At 39.8% G+C, this 21,502-nt stretch overlaps 1 protein-coding gene across 7 annotated transcripts in view; it reads right to left on the minus strand.

Moving 5' to 3' along the window:
* Positions 1 to 1,086: 1,086 nt before the first annotated feature.
* LOC137611940 (adhesion G protein-coupled receptor L2-like) overlaps positions 1,087 to 21,502 on the minus strand; it is a 101,837-nt gene continuing 81,421 nt past the window's right edge. For 3 of the 7 annotated variants that reach the window (XM_068340130.1, XM_068340131.1, XM_068340129.1), the window contains 9 exons: positions 20,223 to 20,432; positions 18,050 to 18,270; positions 17,239 to 17,305; positions 13,655 to 13,746; positions 12,143 to 12,311; positions 11,389 to 11,517; positions 8,987 to 9,083; positions 7,840 to 7,965; positions 1,087 to 3,024 (listed from right to left, as the gene is read on the minus strand). In XM_068340130.1, the coding sequence (XP_068196231.1) occupies positions 2,168 to 3,024; positions 7,840 to 7,965; positions 8,987 to 9,083; positions 11,389 to 11,517; positions 12,143 to 12,311; positions 13,655 to 13,746; positions 17,239 to 17,305; positions 18,050 to 18,270; positions 20,223 to 20,432 (1,968 nt within the window). In that variant the 3' untranslated portion in view covers positions 1,087 to 2,167. Of the gene's footprint in view, positions 3,025 to 3,605; positions 3,660 to 7,839; positions 7,966 to 8,986; positions 9,084 to 11,388; positions 11,518 to 12,142; positions 12,312 to 13,654; positions 13,747 to 17,238; positions 17,306 to 18,049; positions 18,271 to 20,222; positions 20,433 to 21,502 lie in introns of all 7 variants that reach the window. The other 4 variants (XM_068340133.1, XM_068340132.1, XM_068340134.1 and 1 more) reach the window with 3 other exon arrangements.

The following is a 21,502-nucleotide window of genomic DNA, read 5'->3' on the forward strand; positions in this document are numbered from 1 at the left end:
TTGAATCCCATAACAAGAACAAAACATTCATGAACAAATCCTTCTGGTTTTTGCCAAATACTTCCCTTGCTATCCAAAAACTAATCCCTAACCCTTTTTCTCAGTTGAGTAAGCAATGTTTAAACTTCTTAAAACTTTATCGGGTAACCGACTTTTTTGGTAATTTGATTTTTTAAATGACAGAAAATTTTCAATAAAATGTTACAATGGAAATTATTTTTCTCATATCCACCAATAACACTCTAAGGTTGATCTTTTTTTTTCAGATGCAATGCTATGAGAAATAAATGAATTACTGAATGCAAGACCAAATATTGGCAACAAGAATATCCCAAAAGCCAAAAGGATATTGGAAAGGATTTGTTATTCTAACACTCTTCTTTTAATCATGTATTTATTCAACTAAGCCTTTTTCCCCTTCTTATTCTCTATTCCCTACTTTATATTTCCAATACAGACTGTTGAAACCTTACATATGTTAATGACTACATTAGTTAGCTACTCAGAATATCTGAATGTATTAAGTTACTGTATACACCGTAAATATCAGTGAGAAATTACACAAGAAAAACAATTTTCTGTGTCTTCCTTCATGCTAACAGTGTCCCCCTGACACCTGACTGCTTTGGCAGAAGCAACAAAAAAGGGACTTTATGAGAGATGAAGTAATTAATTTTGGAAATTGTTCTGTGTGAGTGATTGTTGAAGTGCAGTGTTGCTCATTATGAAACGGTATGTTGATTGTTCGAGTGTTTGTCTGAAACAGTGTTTCATAAAATTGAGAAACTAGGAAACATCACACTGAGGCACTACAATGAACATGAAGATTGTATTTTGAGTAAGTACCAAACACATCACTATACTAATGAAAATGCTAGTGTACCAGTAGCAGTCATCTGACTGCAGATACCTTCAGAAATTATATGAAAACTTCATGCTCATCTGTTAAAGAAGTTATTTTTGAGTATGTAGTATTACAGTATTCATCTGTGACATCTTTTTTGAGAAAAACAACAACAAAAAAACAAAAATGGTGTCATCACTGTGTTTCGATTGTTGATCAAATAAATAAATGTGGCATATCAATACAAGAAAAAAATTCACATTTATTTGATATCAAACATGAGTTGAATTAAATATCAGTTGATAATGGGCTCTTACAAAAGGAATAAAATGAATCTAATCAGTGCTGCAACAACTTTTCACACTTTCAAACCATGTTTTTTTCTCTTTTTTTTCCTGAATTGCTCAGTTAATAAATTAATTAGTGTCAAGGGATGAAACAACTGCACTCACATTGACACCAACGTAAGTTGATAAACCTAACAATGTTTTTTTTTGTTTGTTTTTTTCAAATAAAATAAATTACACAAGTTCCAATTCTCTCCAAATATACTACTGGCAAACTGATAATTTTATGAAAGCAAAAGCACTTCACAAGCAGAGATGTGGGCATGGTTTCATATGGATTGATAGCTTTCAAAACCTTTTTTTTTTGTATTCAAATAAACACCAAGTCAAGTGTGAGAGGAAGAAGCACATTTTGATTAACCTTGTCTTAGGAATCTTATTAACATTGAAAGGGCATATCTACTGAATGTTTGCCATTTCATTTTTTTCTTTCTTTTTTTACTTTTTACACTAGTGGTACAGCAAAATATATTTTCTTTAGCTGTTACATTTGACAACAGTTAAATGTGCAATAGAGAAAATATAAGGCCTGAGTCTGAATTAGTGGTTTCTTACATTTACAGTCCTGACTGTGTTGTGGAGCCACACTAGTTCTAGTTCCGTACTTCTTGACTAAAAAGAACCTGGTCTGCAAAGTCTTCCAGGAATGTGAGAGCAGTTTCATAGTTCTTTGCTTGGAGTATCTTTTTCATCCCTTATTCTTTGACAGCACAGAACAAGAGAAATGCCAGACTTATCTCCACCACAGAGGCATGTGTTATTCTCTGCACCTCTTTAGTCCAACAACAGAGCCTTCATAGTCCATATTTGTCTGTTTTTGGATGGTGTCCTTTGAGATATGTGTACAAAAGTCCAACATTTCACTCTCTGTCTTAACAGGAAGGGCGTGCAGAGTGCCGAGCTGGACTTGCTGGCTCTTCTGACATCCATCAAAAGGTCCCATCTACTAAAACCTGTGCAAATTAAGACAGCCTGCTCATAGGCTGGTAATGAGCTGCATTTGTCCATCAGTGGGCGCCCCTTCCTCCTGTGCACAGTCTTTGTTGTCAGGTGGGATGCACTCATCACTGGGGCCAAGGTTTATATGGTAGTAGGACATGGGCTGTGGTGCACTGCCAAGCTCAGGCATGCTTTTACCATACATTTCCTCGCCATCACTTCGAAGGGGTGGGGAGAGTTCATCATCCTCCTCTTCGGGGGGATAAGGCGAGGTTGAAGGCGAGGGTGAGTCTCTCAAATTTGGCATGCTGGTGTAAAGGGAGTCCCTATTATTGGACGGTGACTGCAAGCAAATGTCTTCCACTGTTGTAACAGTCTCAGAGCCATGGTCACCCTCCAGGTGTCTGGGGGTCTTCTGGGCACTGTACAGCAGGGAGTGAGTCCTCTGGGGCAGGAGGGGGGCATCCAGCACCTCCTTATGGTGGGGGTGAAGGAGAAGTTCCAGGGTGGGGTTGTCTGCTTTTCCATTTCCCTTCTGAGGGGATGAGGCCTTGGTGTGGTCTGCAACGATGGCGTCATCCTCGCTGCCGCTCCCACCTCCATCTCGGTCCATTGTCACCCTGGTCTGAGGGGCTAAAGCTCTGTCACGCTCCCTTTGAGTCTCGTGACCCTTGGCTGCCCCCCGGGGCCTCAGGTTGTTGTGGACAATCTCAGATATGATCATCTTCTCAAAGGCAGCATCATCAAAGTTAAGACCTCCTAACTCACCAGGGGCGCTAATGCCCACGGCCTCATAGTTATCGTCTCGCAGGGAGTAGCTGTTGTTGAAATTGCCATTGAGGGGGAGGGTGTCCATGGCACTTATGTCCCTGCTGTTGCTCAGAGAGTGCTGTCCTGCAATGAAATGCAAATAAAACCTGTTAAGTATAATTTTTTGCCTTCAGACACAAAAACAGTCTTCAGTACACCATCCACATACAACTCGATACTGCTCAGGACACTCCATTCTTGTGATCTTTGATCTTGGGTTAATTTAAATTTTATGCAAATGAAAAAGTTTTGCAATTCAAAGGCGAAGCAAATTAGCTCCAACTTGTCAATCCTTATAATGTCTGAATATCATTATAGCCGATCTAAGAGAACATCCTGAACAATATTGGAGAAATGAGAACAAAAATGACTTAAAACTTTTTAAAAAAACATTAGATGGGAACACAGTAGCCAATGATCAGGTACAACACAGAAACGTATAAGAAGCAACAGGACAGGATGAGGATTATATAAATAAAAATATGCAAGTTGATGAGAAAATGTTGTGACATTAACAATGAATAAAACATTCCCCCTGTTAAAAAAAGCAAAAGACAGAAGATTAATGTGGAACACAGATGGCCAGCCACCTCTGCACTGGGGTCCTACAAGCACAGCCACAACCCCCACACACTACGACAGGCAGGCACGGTGCAATGACTCACTTCGCCACCACTCACATCAAGTGTGTCTGCTCAGGCTATCTGGCCTAAGAACAGCTGATGTGCAAAAAAAAGTAAAACAGATGCTTTTTTTCAATTGCAGCAGAAACAACAAATCACTGAAATAAGACAAAAGTGGAAGCTTGCCACATCAGCCTGGATTCAGTAAATCCGACATGGATCATGTCCTTGCAATCTACTATTATTCAACCCACATGATGCTTTGCTTAAAGTGCTGTTGGTGACATTGATAATGTGTTCAGATAAAGGACAATCCAAGGACAACTGAATCCGGGGCTCAGCAGGTGAAAGGGATCAGCAGCAAGCAAGTTTCTTTTGTGTAAATAGTAAGTGTATAAATAGTAAGTATAATTCCTAATGACATTATTCCTTTCTCAATGACACTTTTTGTTTTCCATTCAGCAGTACAAATCCCTGTTTCTTTTGAACGTAAGACACACACACACACACACACACACACACACACACACACACACACACACACACACACACACACACACACACACACACACACACACACACACACACACATTATTCTGATTTGACACCGGCCTACGACTGAGCTTAAGTGGAGTGAAAGCCAAGGACCCTCATTGGATTTGATATTGAGGATTTTCCTTGCCGGGTACATCCTGAATCAATAAGTGAAAGAATGATATTTTGTGGAGTCATCGGGGTGTTACACACAGAAAAGGTAGAGACTGTAATATATATTTCAAATGAATGTGTCAGAAAACAGATGATAGCATCCAAGGAAAAAAAACTTTGAACAAAATCAAGGGCATTTCTTAAGTAGAACCAAGGCAGTCACAGACTGCAACATCCCACGACAACCCTGAGTTGAAAATCTTACCCTGAGCTTCTTGCATTGGTCAAAGATCAAAGCTAATGCTATGACCTACTTTCACACTGGCCTTCTCCCTCGTCTTTCTATCTTATCTGGTTCCTGAGTGTACAAAAGTTGAAATTTGACCTTGACTTAGTTTTCTCAGGGTCAAGGTCATCATTTCCTTTTCATCCCCTTTGTCGCCAGAGTAATGTGCTTTTTGTTTCATCTTTCTATCTGTGATGCGAAGATATTTGGTGGACTAACGGATGGACAGACTGACAAACACACAAACACAGACAATTACAATACATCGCCGCTTTGAAGCAGGATGTAAAAAAGGGTTAGGGGGGTACAAATAGAAAAGGGCAGAAAAGCAGGAAGGAAAGATTATTAAACACTCTGACTAGACGTGACTTTCAAGTCTGCATTTGTTTATGCCCAGATTTTTTTTTACATCCCGTGAAGCGGTGATGTATTGTAATTATCAGTGTTTGTGTGTTTGTCTGTCCGTCCGTTGGTCTGTCCATCCACCAAATATCTTCACAACCGTTGCAGATAGAAAGATGAAACAAAAAGCACATTAATTGGGCGGCAAAGGGGATGAAAATGAGATGACCTTGACCTTGAGAAAACTAGATCAAGGTCAAATTTTAATTTTGGTACACTCCAAAATTAAAATTTGAGATAGAAAGACGAGAGAGAAGGCCAATGTGATTAAGACCATAGATCAAAGCACTAGCTTTGATAAATGGTCCGAGATATTTTCTATCCTGAGACATTTTTCCACATGGAACTGGATAAGATAGAAAGACGAAACAATAGGCGTTATATTCAGGGAGGCAAAGGGATGAAAATTAGATCACAACCTTGACCTTGAAAAACTAGGTCAAGGTGACATTTTCACTTTTATACCTTTTTAGGTACACATCTCTGAAACCTCATGACAAACAGAATGCACAAGTTACATTTTGGATCATGGGTCCATTATTAAATGACCATGACCTATGAAAGTGGGTCAGGGTAAAATTTTGAATTCAGGGATGCTGCAGTCTCTGACTGCCTTGTTTCAGACAGGTATTGTCTAACAATATTGAAGGGAATAATATAAACAGAATTCAACTGAACACGGTGACAGCTGCACTCTGGGAAGTGTTCCAGTAGACACTCATCCAAGAACTTATCCTGCATCGGATGAACATCTGCAAGGTATTACTCAGTATTAATATGCGCATAATAGAAGACATGATCATCCTTCTCCAGGAGCTAAATCTAATGTGGAAAAAATGTGAAGTAAGCTTATGTTAAACTCAACAGGTCTCCCTGCACATATTTCATACTTGGTTGGCAATCTTCACTAGGTTCTAACATTCGTGTGTTATGCTGTCGTCTGATGTTCTCAAACCAGTTTCCATATGTTCTGAAATCACATGACTTTGTCTTCAGGAGAGAAAAGAAGCACCTTACAGATAAAAGAGATGTGCTATGTGTGTTATGATGACGTTCAAAAGTATCTGCTCATAAAATATCACTCATGTATTTATTCTGATGCTCCAGTCTCGGCATCCATTTATCCTACAATTAATCTTGTAAATGTTTTAGGCCAATAAAGCACAAGCTGTCTACATATACACTGACTTTTGCATCTGAGCGGCTCTGCTGCTGCTGAGCTCCTGCATAAAAAATAAAATATCTTTGATTTTCCGTGCAGACATTATTCGGTCCCAACCTCGCTTCATTATTTGTGAATGTGCAGGGCTTGTATTGTGCTGTGAGCTTGTAGCACAAAACAAAAGAGTGTTGACTGCAGTGGTTCAGAACTATATGTTGATGTACATGGTCTCCTTGAGCACTTTTGCCATACTGCTGCTCTTGTATATTCTCTTTTATCATCAAATGCTTGAGAATATCTGAGGGCTATGATTCTTCCCGCATTGCGTCATGTGCTGTTTTTTTCTTTGATTGGGCTTCTTTTGGCCTGCTAGTGAGGAACTAGGTCATAATAAATACTGACATGTTTTAAAGAAATTCAATATTCTACAACACAGAGTAACATCATAAATAACATGATCCAACATGTGAGGCTAACAATCAAAAAGGAGTAGAGAAGATAAGATAAGCACTGATATCTCACTCTGCGTTTATGAAAGGGACTTGTTCTTAGATAAAAAAATATTGGAAACACAGAGAAGGTGTGAATGAAGAATATGTCAGAGTCACAAACATAACCACTTCTCATGTTTTGTATTAAATGTAATAAATTTAACACATTTAACGGAGACAGTTAGACGACAAGGTTGATGTCACCCATACCCAGTATCTGATCTGAAGCTACTGCAGCTCTACAGCCAGTAATCTTAGTAAAAGTACCTCAAAACCCCACTAGACATATTTCATGTTTATTATAAATTTTCATATTAATTTTACACACACAATTCATGTGTGTAAACACACACACACACACACACACACACACACACACACACACACACACACACTGCGCCCTCATTCTTTGCTGTGAATAAATTCTAGGAACCACACACAATTGAGGAATCGGCGATCGAGACCGCTTAAACTTATTATTTATACTAATTTGAACGTTTATTAACCCTCCCCATACTGATATTAAACCACCTTCTATCTGTATTACCTTTCCCCACACTCTGATAGACTGTTTAAAGCACTTTTGTGTCTCACGAACACTGACAAATACATCACTGCTTTGCAGGATGCAAACACACACACACACACACACACACACACACACACACACACACACACACACACACACACACACACACACACACACACACACACACACCTTTTGTTTATTGACTCATTTTGCTTTATATCTTTGTTAACAATAAGCTAATAATGAGCCTGGCAAAGCCAAAGAAGCTGTTTCACATAATATCACAAATGTTTGTCTTACAATTTGATTTGAAGTCATTGACTGATTTCAGTTTGCTCATTTCAGACATATGAGTAACACATACCTACTTGTCTGTCACCCGCAACTGTTTTGTACAACAACACATACAGAGCATATAGGTATAAGCTTGCTTTCCTTTGCTACATGTCATGCAGCATCTGAATGCAAGACAGCTGAAGAATCTTAACGTTTATAGGTCTTTACTCAAATAAGGCTCATTTTCCACCAATCACATTGCAATTTGTGTCATAGGGCAATATGAGTTTGTATCTACTCGCAGCTTTGCGTTGGGTTTGAATGTAATCAGAAAACAAAAAAAATATGTGTAGTTTTCACCATTCTGAACAGACATGAGTGGTGCTAATCATGGCATCTCTCACCCCGGTAGAAATTCCTATCTTATGCTTTAGAACAAACACAAATCTATGTAAGGTCAAAGGAGGCTAGAGGTTGTGCACCTGGGGAATGAAAGGCCGGTGGAGAGGGGGTGTTGCACACCACAGTTTCTGCCAGCAGGTTGTTATAAGGGTTAGTGTCATGGGTACGAAGGAGAGGATTAGTTAGGAGGTAGTTTCCAGTCATCCCTGAAACAACAGAAGAAGAGAGAAAAGGAGAAATATGAGGAGCGAAACAGTTGAAGAAAAAGAGCTTGAGGTACTGGTTTGTGGTGGTGTACTGGGCATCTGTCAGGACAAACACCAGCATTCATTGTCCAACATTTGACACCACAAAAGATTTATGGCTAGCAATCCATCTGCCTTCTATTACAGACAATGCAGCCATAGACACATCAGTCAAGGCAAGACATCATCCAAACAGTCTGTTGATGTAACTGACAAGCACAATTACCACTGAAATTTTGGCCAAAGTCTACCAACACAAATCAACTCCAGTGTTTACATGACGCAAATTCATCTAAACAAACTTATCCAGTCGAAACGCTAGACAAAACACGTCAAATGTCCTGCCCTGATTGACACAGCATCCCTATCAACAGCGGCATGCTTGTGTAAATCCTCCAGAATAAAATAACTATCCTCAGTCATTTAGATGGGTCCTTGAAAAAACTCTGAGCGTGTGTGTTTATAAACTAATAACTAATAATTATAAACTATAATCTAAACTAATGCACAACTATAGCCAAATCGCTGGCATGGTTTGAAACCTAAGCTTCCAGATTCTGGGATCACTACCAAAATCTAGTCTGACCTCAGCCTAACTTTGTTTATCTGCCCCAAGGCCTACCTTCATCCTGACAACCATACTGCAGAGAGGAAATGTTACAGGGCTGCTGCACAGTCTGCCTTCCCAGTCAGGGTAGTTGGGATTTGAACTCAGGCCCTCATCGCTAAAATTTCATCCAACCTCTTTTCTCCTTTTCACATGACTACAGAGAATCAGAAAAGTGCTGCATTTAACAGTTTCTCATGCTCAACACTGAGGGGAATGTAACATTAAATCCAGTCTTATCTGCCTCCTCAACGTACTGCCACAGCAATATGTAAGCTGCATCCATTGAAGTGTTTATTATGAATTCAGAGCATTATCACAAAGAGGGTGGTGAATGTGTCTCATCTGGTGGTTGTGGAAGAAACGGTTTCTCACCCTGGTTGAGCGTGGAGGTGCTGTTTATGTCTCCTGAGATGAAGGAGGACTCTGACTGTTTCCTCACAGTGTCGTTCCACATCCGCCTGATGCGGCTCTGGGTAGACAGAAAAACAGCCATTGATCAAAGATAATCATGGTACTGCTTCATGTTATTCAAAGATTCGGTCTCTGATGTGGCTGTGTGAGTGAATAACTCACAGCCAGTTGATACCAACTTGCTATGACAAAGCAAGGCATAAGTGATTGATTGAGCAAATGCCAAATATTAATCTTGAAAATTCAGCCCTGAGAAGCTATTTTTTCCCCTGATTAGTACGAGTAGGAATTGGCGGCTAATTCTCAGAAATGTTCGTCACAGAGGAGATGACAGACATATTAGTCCATTTAAGACATATTTTTTGATCAGTTCTAAAAAAAAAGTCGGGTGTTTTTGGAGACGGGGGCACTTCCTCTGGGGAGACCAGCAGGAACCGGCTTAACGTCAGGGACCGGTTTAACGTCACAGAACCGTATTAACACCAAACATGATGTGCACGTGTGTGCGGGTGTGTGTGTTTCTGTTTGGTTCCCTCCTCTCTCTCCTTGCCACCCTCTGATTCTGGCTCCTCCCACATCCTGGTTCCATTCCTGGCTCCTGATTTGTGTGGTGTGTTTGCAGAGATGACGATGCTGAGGTTCTCTTTGGGAGTGACCAGGATAGGTAGGATCATGAATGAGTACATCAGAGGGACAGCACATGTTAGAGGTTTTGGAGATAAAGTCAGAGAGGCCAGACTGAGATGGTTTGGACATGTCCAGAGGAGAGATAGTGATTATATTGGTAGAAGAATGCTGAGTTTTGAACTGCCAGGTAGGAGGCCTAGAGGAAGACCAAAGAGGAGGTTTATGGATGTAGTGAAAGAGGACATGAAGGTAGTTGGTGTGAGAGAAGAGGATGCAGAAGACAGGGTTAGATGGAGGCAACTGATTCGCTGTGGGGACCCCTGAAGGGAAAAGCGAAAAGGTATAGAAGAAGTAGTTTTCCCCTCAATCCACCACCTGGCCGTCAATCAGAGTGGCAGCCCTTAAATGCTCGGCAGCTGTAGATTTCAGGCAGGTACCTTATGTGACATAAGACTATGGTAGTTTTTGGGTTTTTTTACATTGTATTGTTGACGTTAGACAGATTCATTACTCCCGTTTTTTGTGGTTATATTTTAGTTATTTCAGCAGCATCTATTGGCCCTTGTATTGTGTTGTTATTTTTGCGCAACTTCCCTCTGCACAGGGCTCCGAAACCATGTTTAGTTCATTAAATACTTTTATTTCAAGGCTTAACGTCTGGGTGTTTTTGTTGCTTCCATTTCCCCTAGAGGGGTAATAACATAAGTGAGTACTAGTCTGGGAATAAATTAAGTAATATATCCATTAAAGAATTCCCGGATCCAAGTTAAGTACTTTGATTTTTGGACTCTTTATTGGTTAACTGGGATAATTGCTCGGGAAATTTGTTACAGCCTAATTTCGAAACCTTCTTGGCTCCTCCCTCCCTTAGTTTGATGGACACCTTTCGCAAAGATGAGTTGATCCAAATTGCAAATTATTTTGATCTCACAGTCCCAAGCAATCTTTGAAAAGAGAGACCATTGCCCTGGTGTACAGGAAAATTGGAAAGATGGCAGCAAATCAAGGAGTCTAAAGGCTGTCCACCTTGTCCGGTGAGATGGGCTGGGCCATGGGTATACAGACTGTGGTGAGCTTACTTAGCTTCAGGGGAGTAGGAAAGGCAAAAGCCCAACTCGACTATAGAGAAGACTGAATTGATCTATGTCGTTTTGCAACTTACACCATTTCTTTTTCTCCATTTTGGCACCCCCCATGTAACCATTTGGCAAGCTGATAAAAAGAAATTCCTTCAGAGTGGACAAGGTTGACACGAGTGCTTTCTCTTTCCTGGACACCTGCTATTGACGCTGGCAGTGTCATATTGTCCAAGGACATCCAACAGAACACACATACATAAATATTGGGCTTAAAACATGACTTGCATGCACATCCACCGTCTGCTGTTCACCCCACATGTGAGTGTTGTCATGTTTGTGCTACTATTTGTTGCAAGTAACAACCTTTTTTTTTTTTTAGTTGATTTTTCTCACCCCTCCCTACACCACTGACTCATCCTTCCTTCCCTTCCCTCCACCCTACCCACCCCACTGTTAGGAAATTATGTTTTTACATGGATAAATTCATTGATGTCTTGGTCTTTTCACAGGAGTCTTTGACACTTAAAAATTAATAATATCACCAGATTCATCCCTTAGAGAAATACACTGAAAAAAAATTATTTCTGTAACCAAAAATATCCCACTTACTATCCTAAAAACATCTATTATATGAGTTTCCATGTGGTTGATGCATACCTGTGTGGCAGATGAGTAGCGGGCCGTGGATCGTGAAGTGGTTGTCTTGGCCGAACTGTGAGGGCCCTCAGGTGGCAGAGCACCACAGCACTGGGACTGACGGAAACATTTGCTGTACTCTTTACGGACCTGCAGAGGAACGTGAGGTCAAGTCAGATGGAACAGTCACACCATTTCTTTCATGAGACATCCATTCATCCTCCAGCAGCTAAACCCCCTTGTGGGGTTTAAATATGAAAGGTGGGATTTATTCTTGACAGGTTGTACCAACACCACTCAGACTCACAGAATAACAACATGGATAACTTTGAACTAGAGCACATGGAGTAAATATCAACTGATGCGTATATACTGCTGTGTAAAGTGTTAGAAAAAATGAGAATAGCAACTTACAATTTTCTGAATGTTCAGAGTATCCTGTCTGATGGTTTTTAGATGTGGTTATGGCTGCATCACTGAAACTCTCAAAGTCCTTAATGATATCACCTACACCACATGTGTCAAACTCAAGGCCCGGGGGCCACATGTGGCCCACCATATCATTTTATGTGGCAAACGGTGTTTGAGATGTGCTGTTATTATTACAATTGAGCATGGAAAGAATTATTGAATGTACGAACAGACACATGGACAATGTTGCCCACTTTGTTGAGGACATGAAAATAAAATGAATTAAAAATAAAAATTCTTTAATTCCTACATAAATCTGTAGAATCTGTAATTCCACTAATTCAAGAGATGGATAAAATCTCACCTTTTTCTGGAGAAGGCAGTGGAAGATAAAGATGAAAATTCCTTGCAGCGTGTTGAAGATGGTGAAGAGATAAGTCATAATGATTGAGGGCTCATTGAGGAAGAGCAAGCCGAAGGACCACGTTAGCCCCAACAGACAAAGAAGGACAAAAGCTCCCAAAACCCACGATCTGTGAAAGAAAAATAGCAGCTTTAATTTAACTGTTGAAATAGCAGAATTTCAGCAGATGGTGTCATTAGATACTTTGACATTTCTGCTACTGTGCAACAGCCTGGTAAAAAAAAAAAAAAAAAGCAACACCCTCGTTTGCTACTTTCTTTTTGGAAAAGTAGTGATGGCATACCGAATAAATGCCGATACAAAGTTTTGGTATAAATGTACTTTTCTTATTAGCTGCCAAATCAGAAAATGCTTCTGTGGTTCTTTCTTGGCAAAAGAAAATGCAAACAAAGCAGAATTTCCTTTAGGCGGCTTCCAAGAGCGCCTTGAGGAAAAAAGGTAGCTTCACAGTCCCTTTGAATGGCGATGGCTGTTCATTATTGTTACATGACAGAGAAGCAAGTCACCCTGAGAAAAAGCAGTGAAGAGACTAAACGGGATGATTACATATCTCATGAGAGATTGATTAATAGATGAGGGTGTGTTGAGAAGGATGAAATACTGTACTGCTTGTGTTGTCCTGCCCGTGTTGTACTGCCTATGTTGTACTGCCTGTTGTACTGCCTGTTTACCGTGGGTCAGAGAGGATTGCAATTTCATCTGTGCTGTATGTCGTGCATGTATGGTACACTTGACAATAAAGCTGACTTTGACTTTGACTGATGATGACAGCTGATTCTTTTCCCCCCCCCCACAAAATATGTATTTGTTTTTACAATCACAAAATACTATCGATCATTTTGAAAATTTGACACAATAACTAAATATAAAATGAATTTCAGAAGCACCCTAATTAATAAAAATGAGTTAATGAGTTTTGACATCTACAGATTAAACTGCAGCATCATAAAGTGTCTTTCAAAATACTAAAAAATACCCTCGAAAACGAACTGAACTGCCTCAAATTAAATGTCTTTTTATCTAGCTCAGAGGAAGTAAAGAGGTGGGGGTGGATATGCTTGTTTCTATTTTATCTATGAGGCATAATGTTGAGTACATGTTTCATGAAAACCAGAAACCATGCCAAGGTATACCAAGGCAGTGGAAAATAGATACAAAAGGTCAAAAAAGCTGTTATGAGGATATAAAAAGGCAATATAATCCTACGTAGGGCAAATACTGGAATCATAAAATGAACTAAAAAGGCAGCACCTAGTCTACAGGCCATAGAACAATCTGAAAGGGAGAATATTTTTTTAGTTTGGTTCATGTGAAGACAAATTTAAAATGCTGCTTGAATACAGCTTTTCAAAAATTGAGGGAGGTGGTGCAATTTTTTTTTTTTTTTCACGCTGTTTTTCTTTTTTTTACACACAATGTAGCCAAATCATCTCTCTGAGTGACACTCCTCACCTGATACACCCCAGCCTGGAAGAGTCAGGTTTTATAGAGGTGGAGTGCTTCACCATTTTGAACATCGTCACCAACAGGAGGATGACATTGACCTGTCAAAACAGAAGAAGATCAGAGTTAACAGACTGCACTTAGACAGGCATCCAATTCCTGTTGCTGCAGTGACAGAGGAAATACTGAACTGACCTACAACGTTAGGCATTACATATGGAAAAAAGAACTTGTGCAGTATTTGTATAGACTAAAATCTGAAATTCTACCATTACCTGGCATCATTAACTGTAAGGCGATGTGGTAGACACACTGGGTGTGTTTCACAGTCTGCCTGACTATCAGCAGTCACAAGAACAAATCAGATTTAAGTCAGCTTTTTGGGGCAAACTTGATGTTTTCGGTTATGGAGCTAGCCGGTGTAGCGACATCTATCAAACGGAAATCGTGTACTGCTTTTTGAAATAAAAATAAATAAATAAATAAAAATTAAATGAGTTCAAAATACTGACAGAATGTCTGTTTTATTCAATTATTCCTGAGATGATAAAAACTATATCAACTGTCTTCCATATTTTGCACAGACCCTCACCCGCTTTAAAACATCTCATTAATAGTAGATTGTGATGAAACTACTTAGTGCTAGCCTCTGGGCTACGGTGTGCAGGAACTGTCACCACCTGCTCTCCCAATATACTCGAAATTCCCCGTGCAGATGTGTGTGTGTGCATTTTCTGTGTGTATCCATGCACCATGTGACAATTTCCTGTCTACCACTTAGTTGGTTTCACCTTTCTAACTGAACAAAGGCTCTCTTGCCATTATCTTGACTTAGGCTGAAATAAAAATGCCACAGCATGACTGAGGGGGGTGGGAAGGAAAAGGTAGCACTTGATTTATGGAGCAAGACAAAATCAGAGCCTTACTGCAAAATGGATAATTTGGGAGAAACTCAGCCATGTTATTATTGCTAATAAATTAATATGAAAGCAACATTTTACTGCTGTGGCTGCTGGGGGAGAAAAGATTAGAAAAGAACTCAAATCTCATTTAGACAGAGCCAATACTTATTTTACCTTAAAATAATTAAAAAAAAACAAACTTAAAGGGAGTACAGATAACCTCCCAAACTGAGAAGCTAAAACCATCACATCTGGAATAGTTTCATGAAAAATAAATTTGTAAAAATAGTTCCCAAACAATTTTGGCATGAAAACTTTTACAGTAGTCAAATTTGTACGCAAGTCAATCTGCTTAGTTACATTCTAATACTGGTTGCTAACACTCATATCTGTCTGTTTACTTTCTAGTGGTATAGTGTTTTCTAATATACCATTACTGTAAGGAAGAATAAAATGCAGCACCTCAATGAAAGTCATTAAGCAACTCATGCAAAGGAAAATAATAAGTGAGTCGTTGAAGCTTTAGACACTTCATACATCTCTTTCCACACAAGCTGCACTGAAAGGCTCCCTTTGCTTTTGTGTTCAACATTATAGTGAATCCTAAAGTACAAGTCCCTATTCAACATCAGAATGTATATCTACTCCATACAGATCTGATGTTTAGACAGAAAAGCAAAGACAGGAAAGAACAGGGCTGAGCACCATATTTTATAAACAGTCCTTAGTTGAGCCATGAAAGCCAGTAGAACATTCACGTGATTCAAGCCAAATATCCATAAAGTTTTCCAACATCTCAGGTTGTCCCTGTGTATTCACTGGAGGGCCTGTGGCCACCGTGGGAAAGAGAGGAGACGTGCTTCAATTTTACAGATACTATAGAAAAACTTTGAAATGATCTTCAGTACATGTTAAAAGAAAAGCTATAATATACTGTACAGTATATCCAGATTTCTTGCAATTACATACATCCATTCCATAGCATGACTATCTATGACACACAAAGGAACCATTATATAAAAAAATCATTATTACCTGCAAGGAAAACAAAGCAAAATATCTATGATTCTAATGAAAATGCTTAATTGTTGATGAAAGATGGAACCATCAGAGTGAAAAGAAAACCCACATAAACAGTATAAACTTTTTTTTTTTTTAAATGGAGAAATAAGAGAGATTAAGAGGATCTGTTCAGATCATGCTTTGAGTGATGTTGAACTTTGTCTCGCAGCCACAGGGTTGGAATTATGACCTAAAGAGCCGAGTGGCTGGAGATTCTTTCAACATTGCCACAAGAGATGACACAGACCCAGTCAGACAGACAGACTGCGGGGCGAGAAGATCGGGAGACACTGCACACAACTGAGGCAAAGTGCAAATGGACTCCCCCTCATGCTCAGTCTCCTAGAGACTAACACAGCAGTGTAATTTTTCTGGCTTGTGTGCCAAACACAGTAAAAAAACCCCCCAAAAAACAGCACTGCTGACTCAGCACATAGGTTTTACACGTATTAACGGCATATGGACAGATTTACATGTGTGTTTAAGTATGTGCCTGAATATGCTGTGTGTTTGCTCAGACATTATGCATGCAAACACATACGCGCGCCTGTGTGTGTGTGTGTGTGCGTGTGTGTGTGTGTGTGTCTGCAACACATGAAATATTAAAAGGTGAAGATAGAAGATGGTGATGTCTGTGTGCTACAATTGGCTGTGATACTCAGCAGGGCTATGAGCTGTGGTAATGGCTGTGAGGCCAACCCACTCCTGACTTCCATGTTCACCCTCCACCATCACTAGCCTTGTTTTCCCACTGAGCAAATGACCTTCATGCCTGTGATGATTTCTGCCAGAAATGAATGCGGGAGTAAATTTCTGTAGATGTACAGCAAGGAATAAACAGTTTTTCCAATGTCGCTGGTCACCGGTTGTGATTTCAGAGGATTTCATAGCTGAGTGCATACTGATGTCTTTGGCCCAGTTCAGACTGCAGGCATATCAGATTTCCTTCCATATCTGATTTTTAGGGATGACTGTTCACAGTGTGTCCAAATGAGTTGTGGCTCTGTTCAGACTGGACCACATTATCAGCCGAACTGACGAGTCGTCGCTCAGTGAGCATAATGCGTGATGTCATATAATTGCGAAGGCGGCAACCCCAACAACGACGACGAACGTGAAGTTTTGTTATCTTAGCGTATTGGCGATATCACTGTCTGGTAGAGGTGGAAAAAATCTCATACACACCAGACATCGTCAATGCCTTCTTCCATTTTTTACCGCTCCGTAATGCGTGACGCTTCCTTCTGGCGCCTTTCTCTCGTGTCGCGAATATGACGTCGTGGTCCGCCATATCTGATCGGAGTATTTGCCTCTGTTCCTATCCGACACGAAACTACCTCCCGAATGTGGTTTCCATCCGTCCCGCAAAAATCTGATTGGGACTGTTCAGACTACACACGAGATATGCAACATCAATCTGGATGGGCTAAAAATCGGATATAGGCGACTAGTCTGAACAAGGCCTTTGTGTCAGCTATTATGGGACCACTTTCCTTTCATGCAAATTGATCAGAGAAAGCAGAGCTAAGAGGCTGTCACTAGCGACAGAGAGAAAATCTGTACACTGATTTCAAAGCTTTTTTTAAAGGAAAAAAAGTGAGCGCACAGGTACACAAAATTTCAACTTACCGAAATTATGACAATTACAGGTCCAGTGAACGTCCAGATAAAATGGTTGTCAACTCTCAGCCAACACCTATGGAGAGCAAAAGGTAAGTAAAGTTCATTAAATCACCTTGCTGCAAAAAGAAAGTTGTGCTTCCACCACCATGGTCCTGCAGTGGTGGATGATTGGGAGCAGTAACAAAATAGACTTCTCTGACTACAGAGAAGAAACCCCGACCTTGAGGGAGTAGTGGAATAAAGCCACAAGAAGTTACAGTGTAAAAGTTAGTGGTTATTGGACTCATGACTTCACAGTCTGAAAATGTCTACAAATGCAGGAAGTCGAGCCATGTACGCAAGACAAATCCGTAAACAATATGTTCTAGATGGTTTGTGAATGAATTGCACATCAGTGTGTCTTTTTCACCAGGAAACAGAAATGAAGCACAGCCTACAGCCAATAAAAACTGAGTTTACAGTACCTAAATCCCATAAATAAGAGGATAGCAGGCATAAAGCCCACTACTTGGATGAAGACCAGCAGGAGAGTGCATAAAGTTTTAACTGACAAGATCGGCAATTATCCACATGGAGAGAATAAAAGGAGCACATCAGATCGGCTTGGAAGAAGAAGAAGTCATAAATACTGCAGTTTTCGTTTTAACAGCCAAAGGTCTAACTTTGTCTGTTAAAAGGGGACAGAGGTGGACAAACCTCTGTGCTGTTACTATTATTAGCACATACAATAAATGCCTGCATGAAAGTCCCAATGAGTAGATGGGTGGACTGATGTGACTAATTCTATATTGAATTCTTGCATAGATGCCACACTCACGCTTGCCGTGTGCCGTAGCTTCTGTAGTCAACGGCCGCAGAGATGCCCACAACCAAAGCCGGGACAAGGTACCCAGCCAGGTAGTAGTACTTCCTGCGTGAGAACTCGCTCTCAAACACCTCAGCCAGCATGAGGTAGAGCTGCACACCCTCAAGACACATCCAGGCAAACACAGCCAGGAAGCAAAAGTGGAGAATGCCAGCGTTGATGGAACACACCAGCTGAGAGGGGGAAAACATATCACACACACAGAAGTAAATCTGATGTTTTCTACTTACTCAGAATGTCTGATCACTCTTAACTCAAACAGTTTAACCCGAATGTTTCGAATTTAAATGTACAAATTCTTACAATATTTGTAGGTTTAAGCTTTCTTTAAACGGCTCTTATCAACAAAACCAATGGAGAAACTGGTTAGTGCATTTTGCTGCTTAAGCACCAGTTATATACCCCAACAGTTCATCAAAACAGAAATTAAACTGAATAAAGGCCTCATTCATTAGGTGGGGAGACTGACTTATTCAAAATTACGCTGGATGTGTATAAAGCCAACTGTTCAGCTTGTTGCACCGGCAGCCAGTGGCCAAGCGCTAACAATATGCAATGTGTGTTAAATACCAAAGATGAATGTCAGGTCAAACCTTTTGTAAACTGATTTATTACAAGACCACAAGGAGGAGATCATATGTATTTGAATCCTATAACTACTCAATAAACCTGTCAAATTAAATTAACATCACCAGAAACACCACATGGAATATGAAAGTGTTCAGGTTTTCTATTGATTACATTTATTTATTTCACCTATTTCACATGAATCTGTGTTGGGTCCACTATTAAAATACAAATTATGAATTGTATTATACACTTCATAGAGGACTGATCTGAAGACGACTATACAAATTATGCCTTCAGTTACACTGCCAATCTCAACAACATAAATTTATCAGAAGAGTTCTAAATAAAATCCTGCATGGAATTAGGGAGCTATTGAATAAGATAAACATCCTGAGCCATTATTTGATAATTTTGAGCATGAATCAGCATCATAGATATCTAAAAAAGTGTTTTTGTTTCCAGCTGTAAAGTTGTTCTAAGAAAATGCGAAGAAAAAATTTAAGTCAGAAGATTAAGTACCTCAGACGAACTTATCTATCAGCAGAATGAAAGTTAAAAACTTCTACAGCAGGCGTGTCAAACTCACAGAAATATTATTGCACAATAAATACCTGTAAACTTAAACATTATATAACTTTAATTACTTTGCTCTCTATAAATATATCTCTTGTCAAAATTAGAAAAGTTACAACTATGAGCATGCTGTAAAAAACATGAAAAAATATATATAATTATGCTTTTCCACAAAAGTAAAAATAAAAAATTAAGACATTCAGTTTTCTTTGCACTTATGATGTTTTGTCTTAGCTGGATATTTTGCATCTCTTCTTGGCAAAAAGTTCATTTACTTTTGGTACAATCTTGTGTTGTGGAAATTCTCAGGATGGACTGCAGGTGTTCATCACTGAGACGACTTCTGTGTGCTATTTTGTTCATCTTCATCAATTAGAAGATGAACAAAATAGCACACAGAAGTTTGTCCCAGGGCAGTTTCATATCGGTTACACACTTTCTCACAGTTACCTGCTACCAAACATGTACAAGGTTTGAGCTGCACGGAGACAGAGCTCAGGCATTGCTTCAAGAATGAAGTGAATAAATTGTGAGGGCACTGTAGTGTTGTTCTTTGTCTTTAGTGTCCCAATACTTCCCATGACGCAAGTTATTTGTGTCTCTCATAAGAGCAGCTTCACTTGAAATGCCTTCCCTACATCATACATGTCAGTGATCATGTGGTCTCTTGAGCTGAAGGTTCAAGACGTTGAGATGTGCTGTTATGTCAGCCAAATTATGTCAGATGCTTGGCTTGAATGATGCCGGAATGTTCCAAAGTAACCTATTGTTTGGCAAGGCATCTGTTGTGCTGCATTTTGAGATATGTAGTGTGTGTGTGTGTTATCATTGATTCATATCGCCTGGCCATTAATAGCAATAATAACAGATAAATGTAAAACGATTTTTGGTGCCGGATGTAATTGTATGACGGGCCAGATGTGACTCGCGGGCCTTGAGTTTGACACATATGCTCTACTATACAGCACAGTTTTCACAATACCTTTGGTTCTGTCATGTTGATGCCCACGAGATAAACAAGCTCGCCAAAGAAGAGGTTGAGGCAGAGGTTTTTGTGGATGGTGTTGCGGTCACATTGCAGACCTCTAAAAAAGCAGAAGGTGAAGAGACTAATGGCCAGACAGACAAGGGACACTGCAATACCCATCCGAGTGATGACGGTGAGAAGAAGTTCGTGGACACTCCCGTGCCCCTGCAGACAAACAGAAATGACACACTAACAATCAGATTTATGCATTAACATATACAAATGCTAACCTAATGAAAAGCTTCTTCTAGATACTTTATTTAAAGTGTGTTTTTGAGTGAAATTGTCCACGAGTCTGTCTTAAAGCAACCAATAACAACAATTTATTTGTATGAATATAGAAACATTGCTTTTTCCCATCAGTGCTCATAGGTCTGTTTCTTTGTTAGCGAGATTATGCCAAAAATATATATCAATTTCCATCAAACCTGTTCGGGGCATTGGCCAGGAAACAACCTAATTAATGATCAAGATATAATTGTTTTGCACACTGTTTTCCAGGACAGGGTGTATTTCCAGTTTTACAAAGTGGTGGGCTGTGGGCCACAAAAGCAAGAGAGACATTAGTAGAATTCTTCAGCCTCGACTGATGCATGACAGCTACAGAGTCAGTCTAGTTCATCTTGTTTATACTGGCTTGTAAAAATTACTTCTTTATGTTGTTTTAATTGAAGAGAAGTGGGAAAGAAAATCCTAACTCCTTGCTCTGAGAATTCAACTTCATTTAAAGCCAGTAAATCTGCAGTCTGAAGCTAAATCTGAATTACAGCCTTCTTGCCTGAGATGGTGCTTTCCCACTGAGCAGCAATGAATGGGTGATAGTATCAAAACAGACTGTATATAAACTACTGTACAGGAAAGCTACCCAATGTCTCCTTTTAGCTTTTCAGACAAACTTTTGCATAAAACAAGGAATGTTGACCCCATCAATGAAAAGGACTGCATTGCATTAGGAAAGGATTACTTTACAGACTTCCCGCACCCCAGCACTTCCATAGTGCTATGATTGTGGGTGCCTAAAAACAGTTCTATCTCAGTCTTCATTGTCCTCACAGTAGAAACTCTCAACAGGGTGAAAGAGGAAATTTATTCATTCATCTTGTCTGTAATGGGACCTTGAAAGCAAAGAAAGATAGAAATAGTGTGAGGCCGCTGACCTCATTGGATCAACAGTCAGCCCTCATTCTCCCAGGAGATTTTTTTTCCCTGGCAGCAGACATACTCTTACAGTGAAG

The sequence above is a fragment of the Antennarius striatus genome, chromosome 18 (assembly GCF_040054535.1).
Source record: "Antennarius striatus isolate MH-2024 chromosome 18, ASM4005453v1, whole genome shotgun sequence".
NCBI lineage: Eukaryota > Metazoa > Chordata > Actinopteri > Lophiiformes > Antennariidae > Antennarius > Antennarius striatus.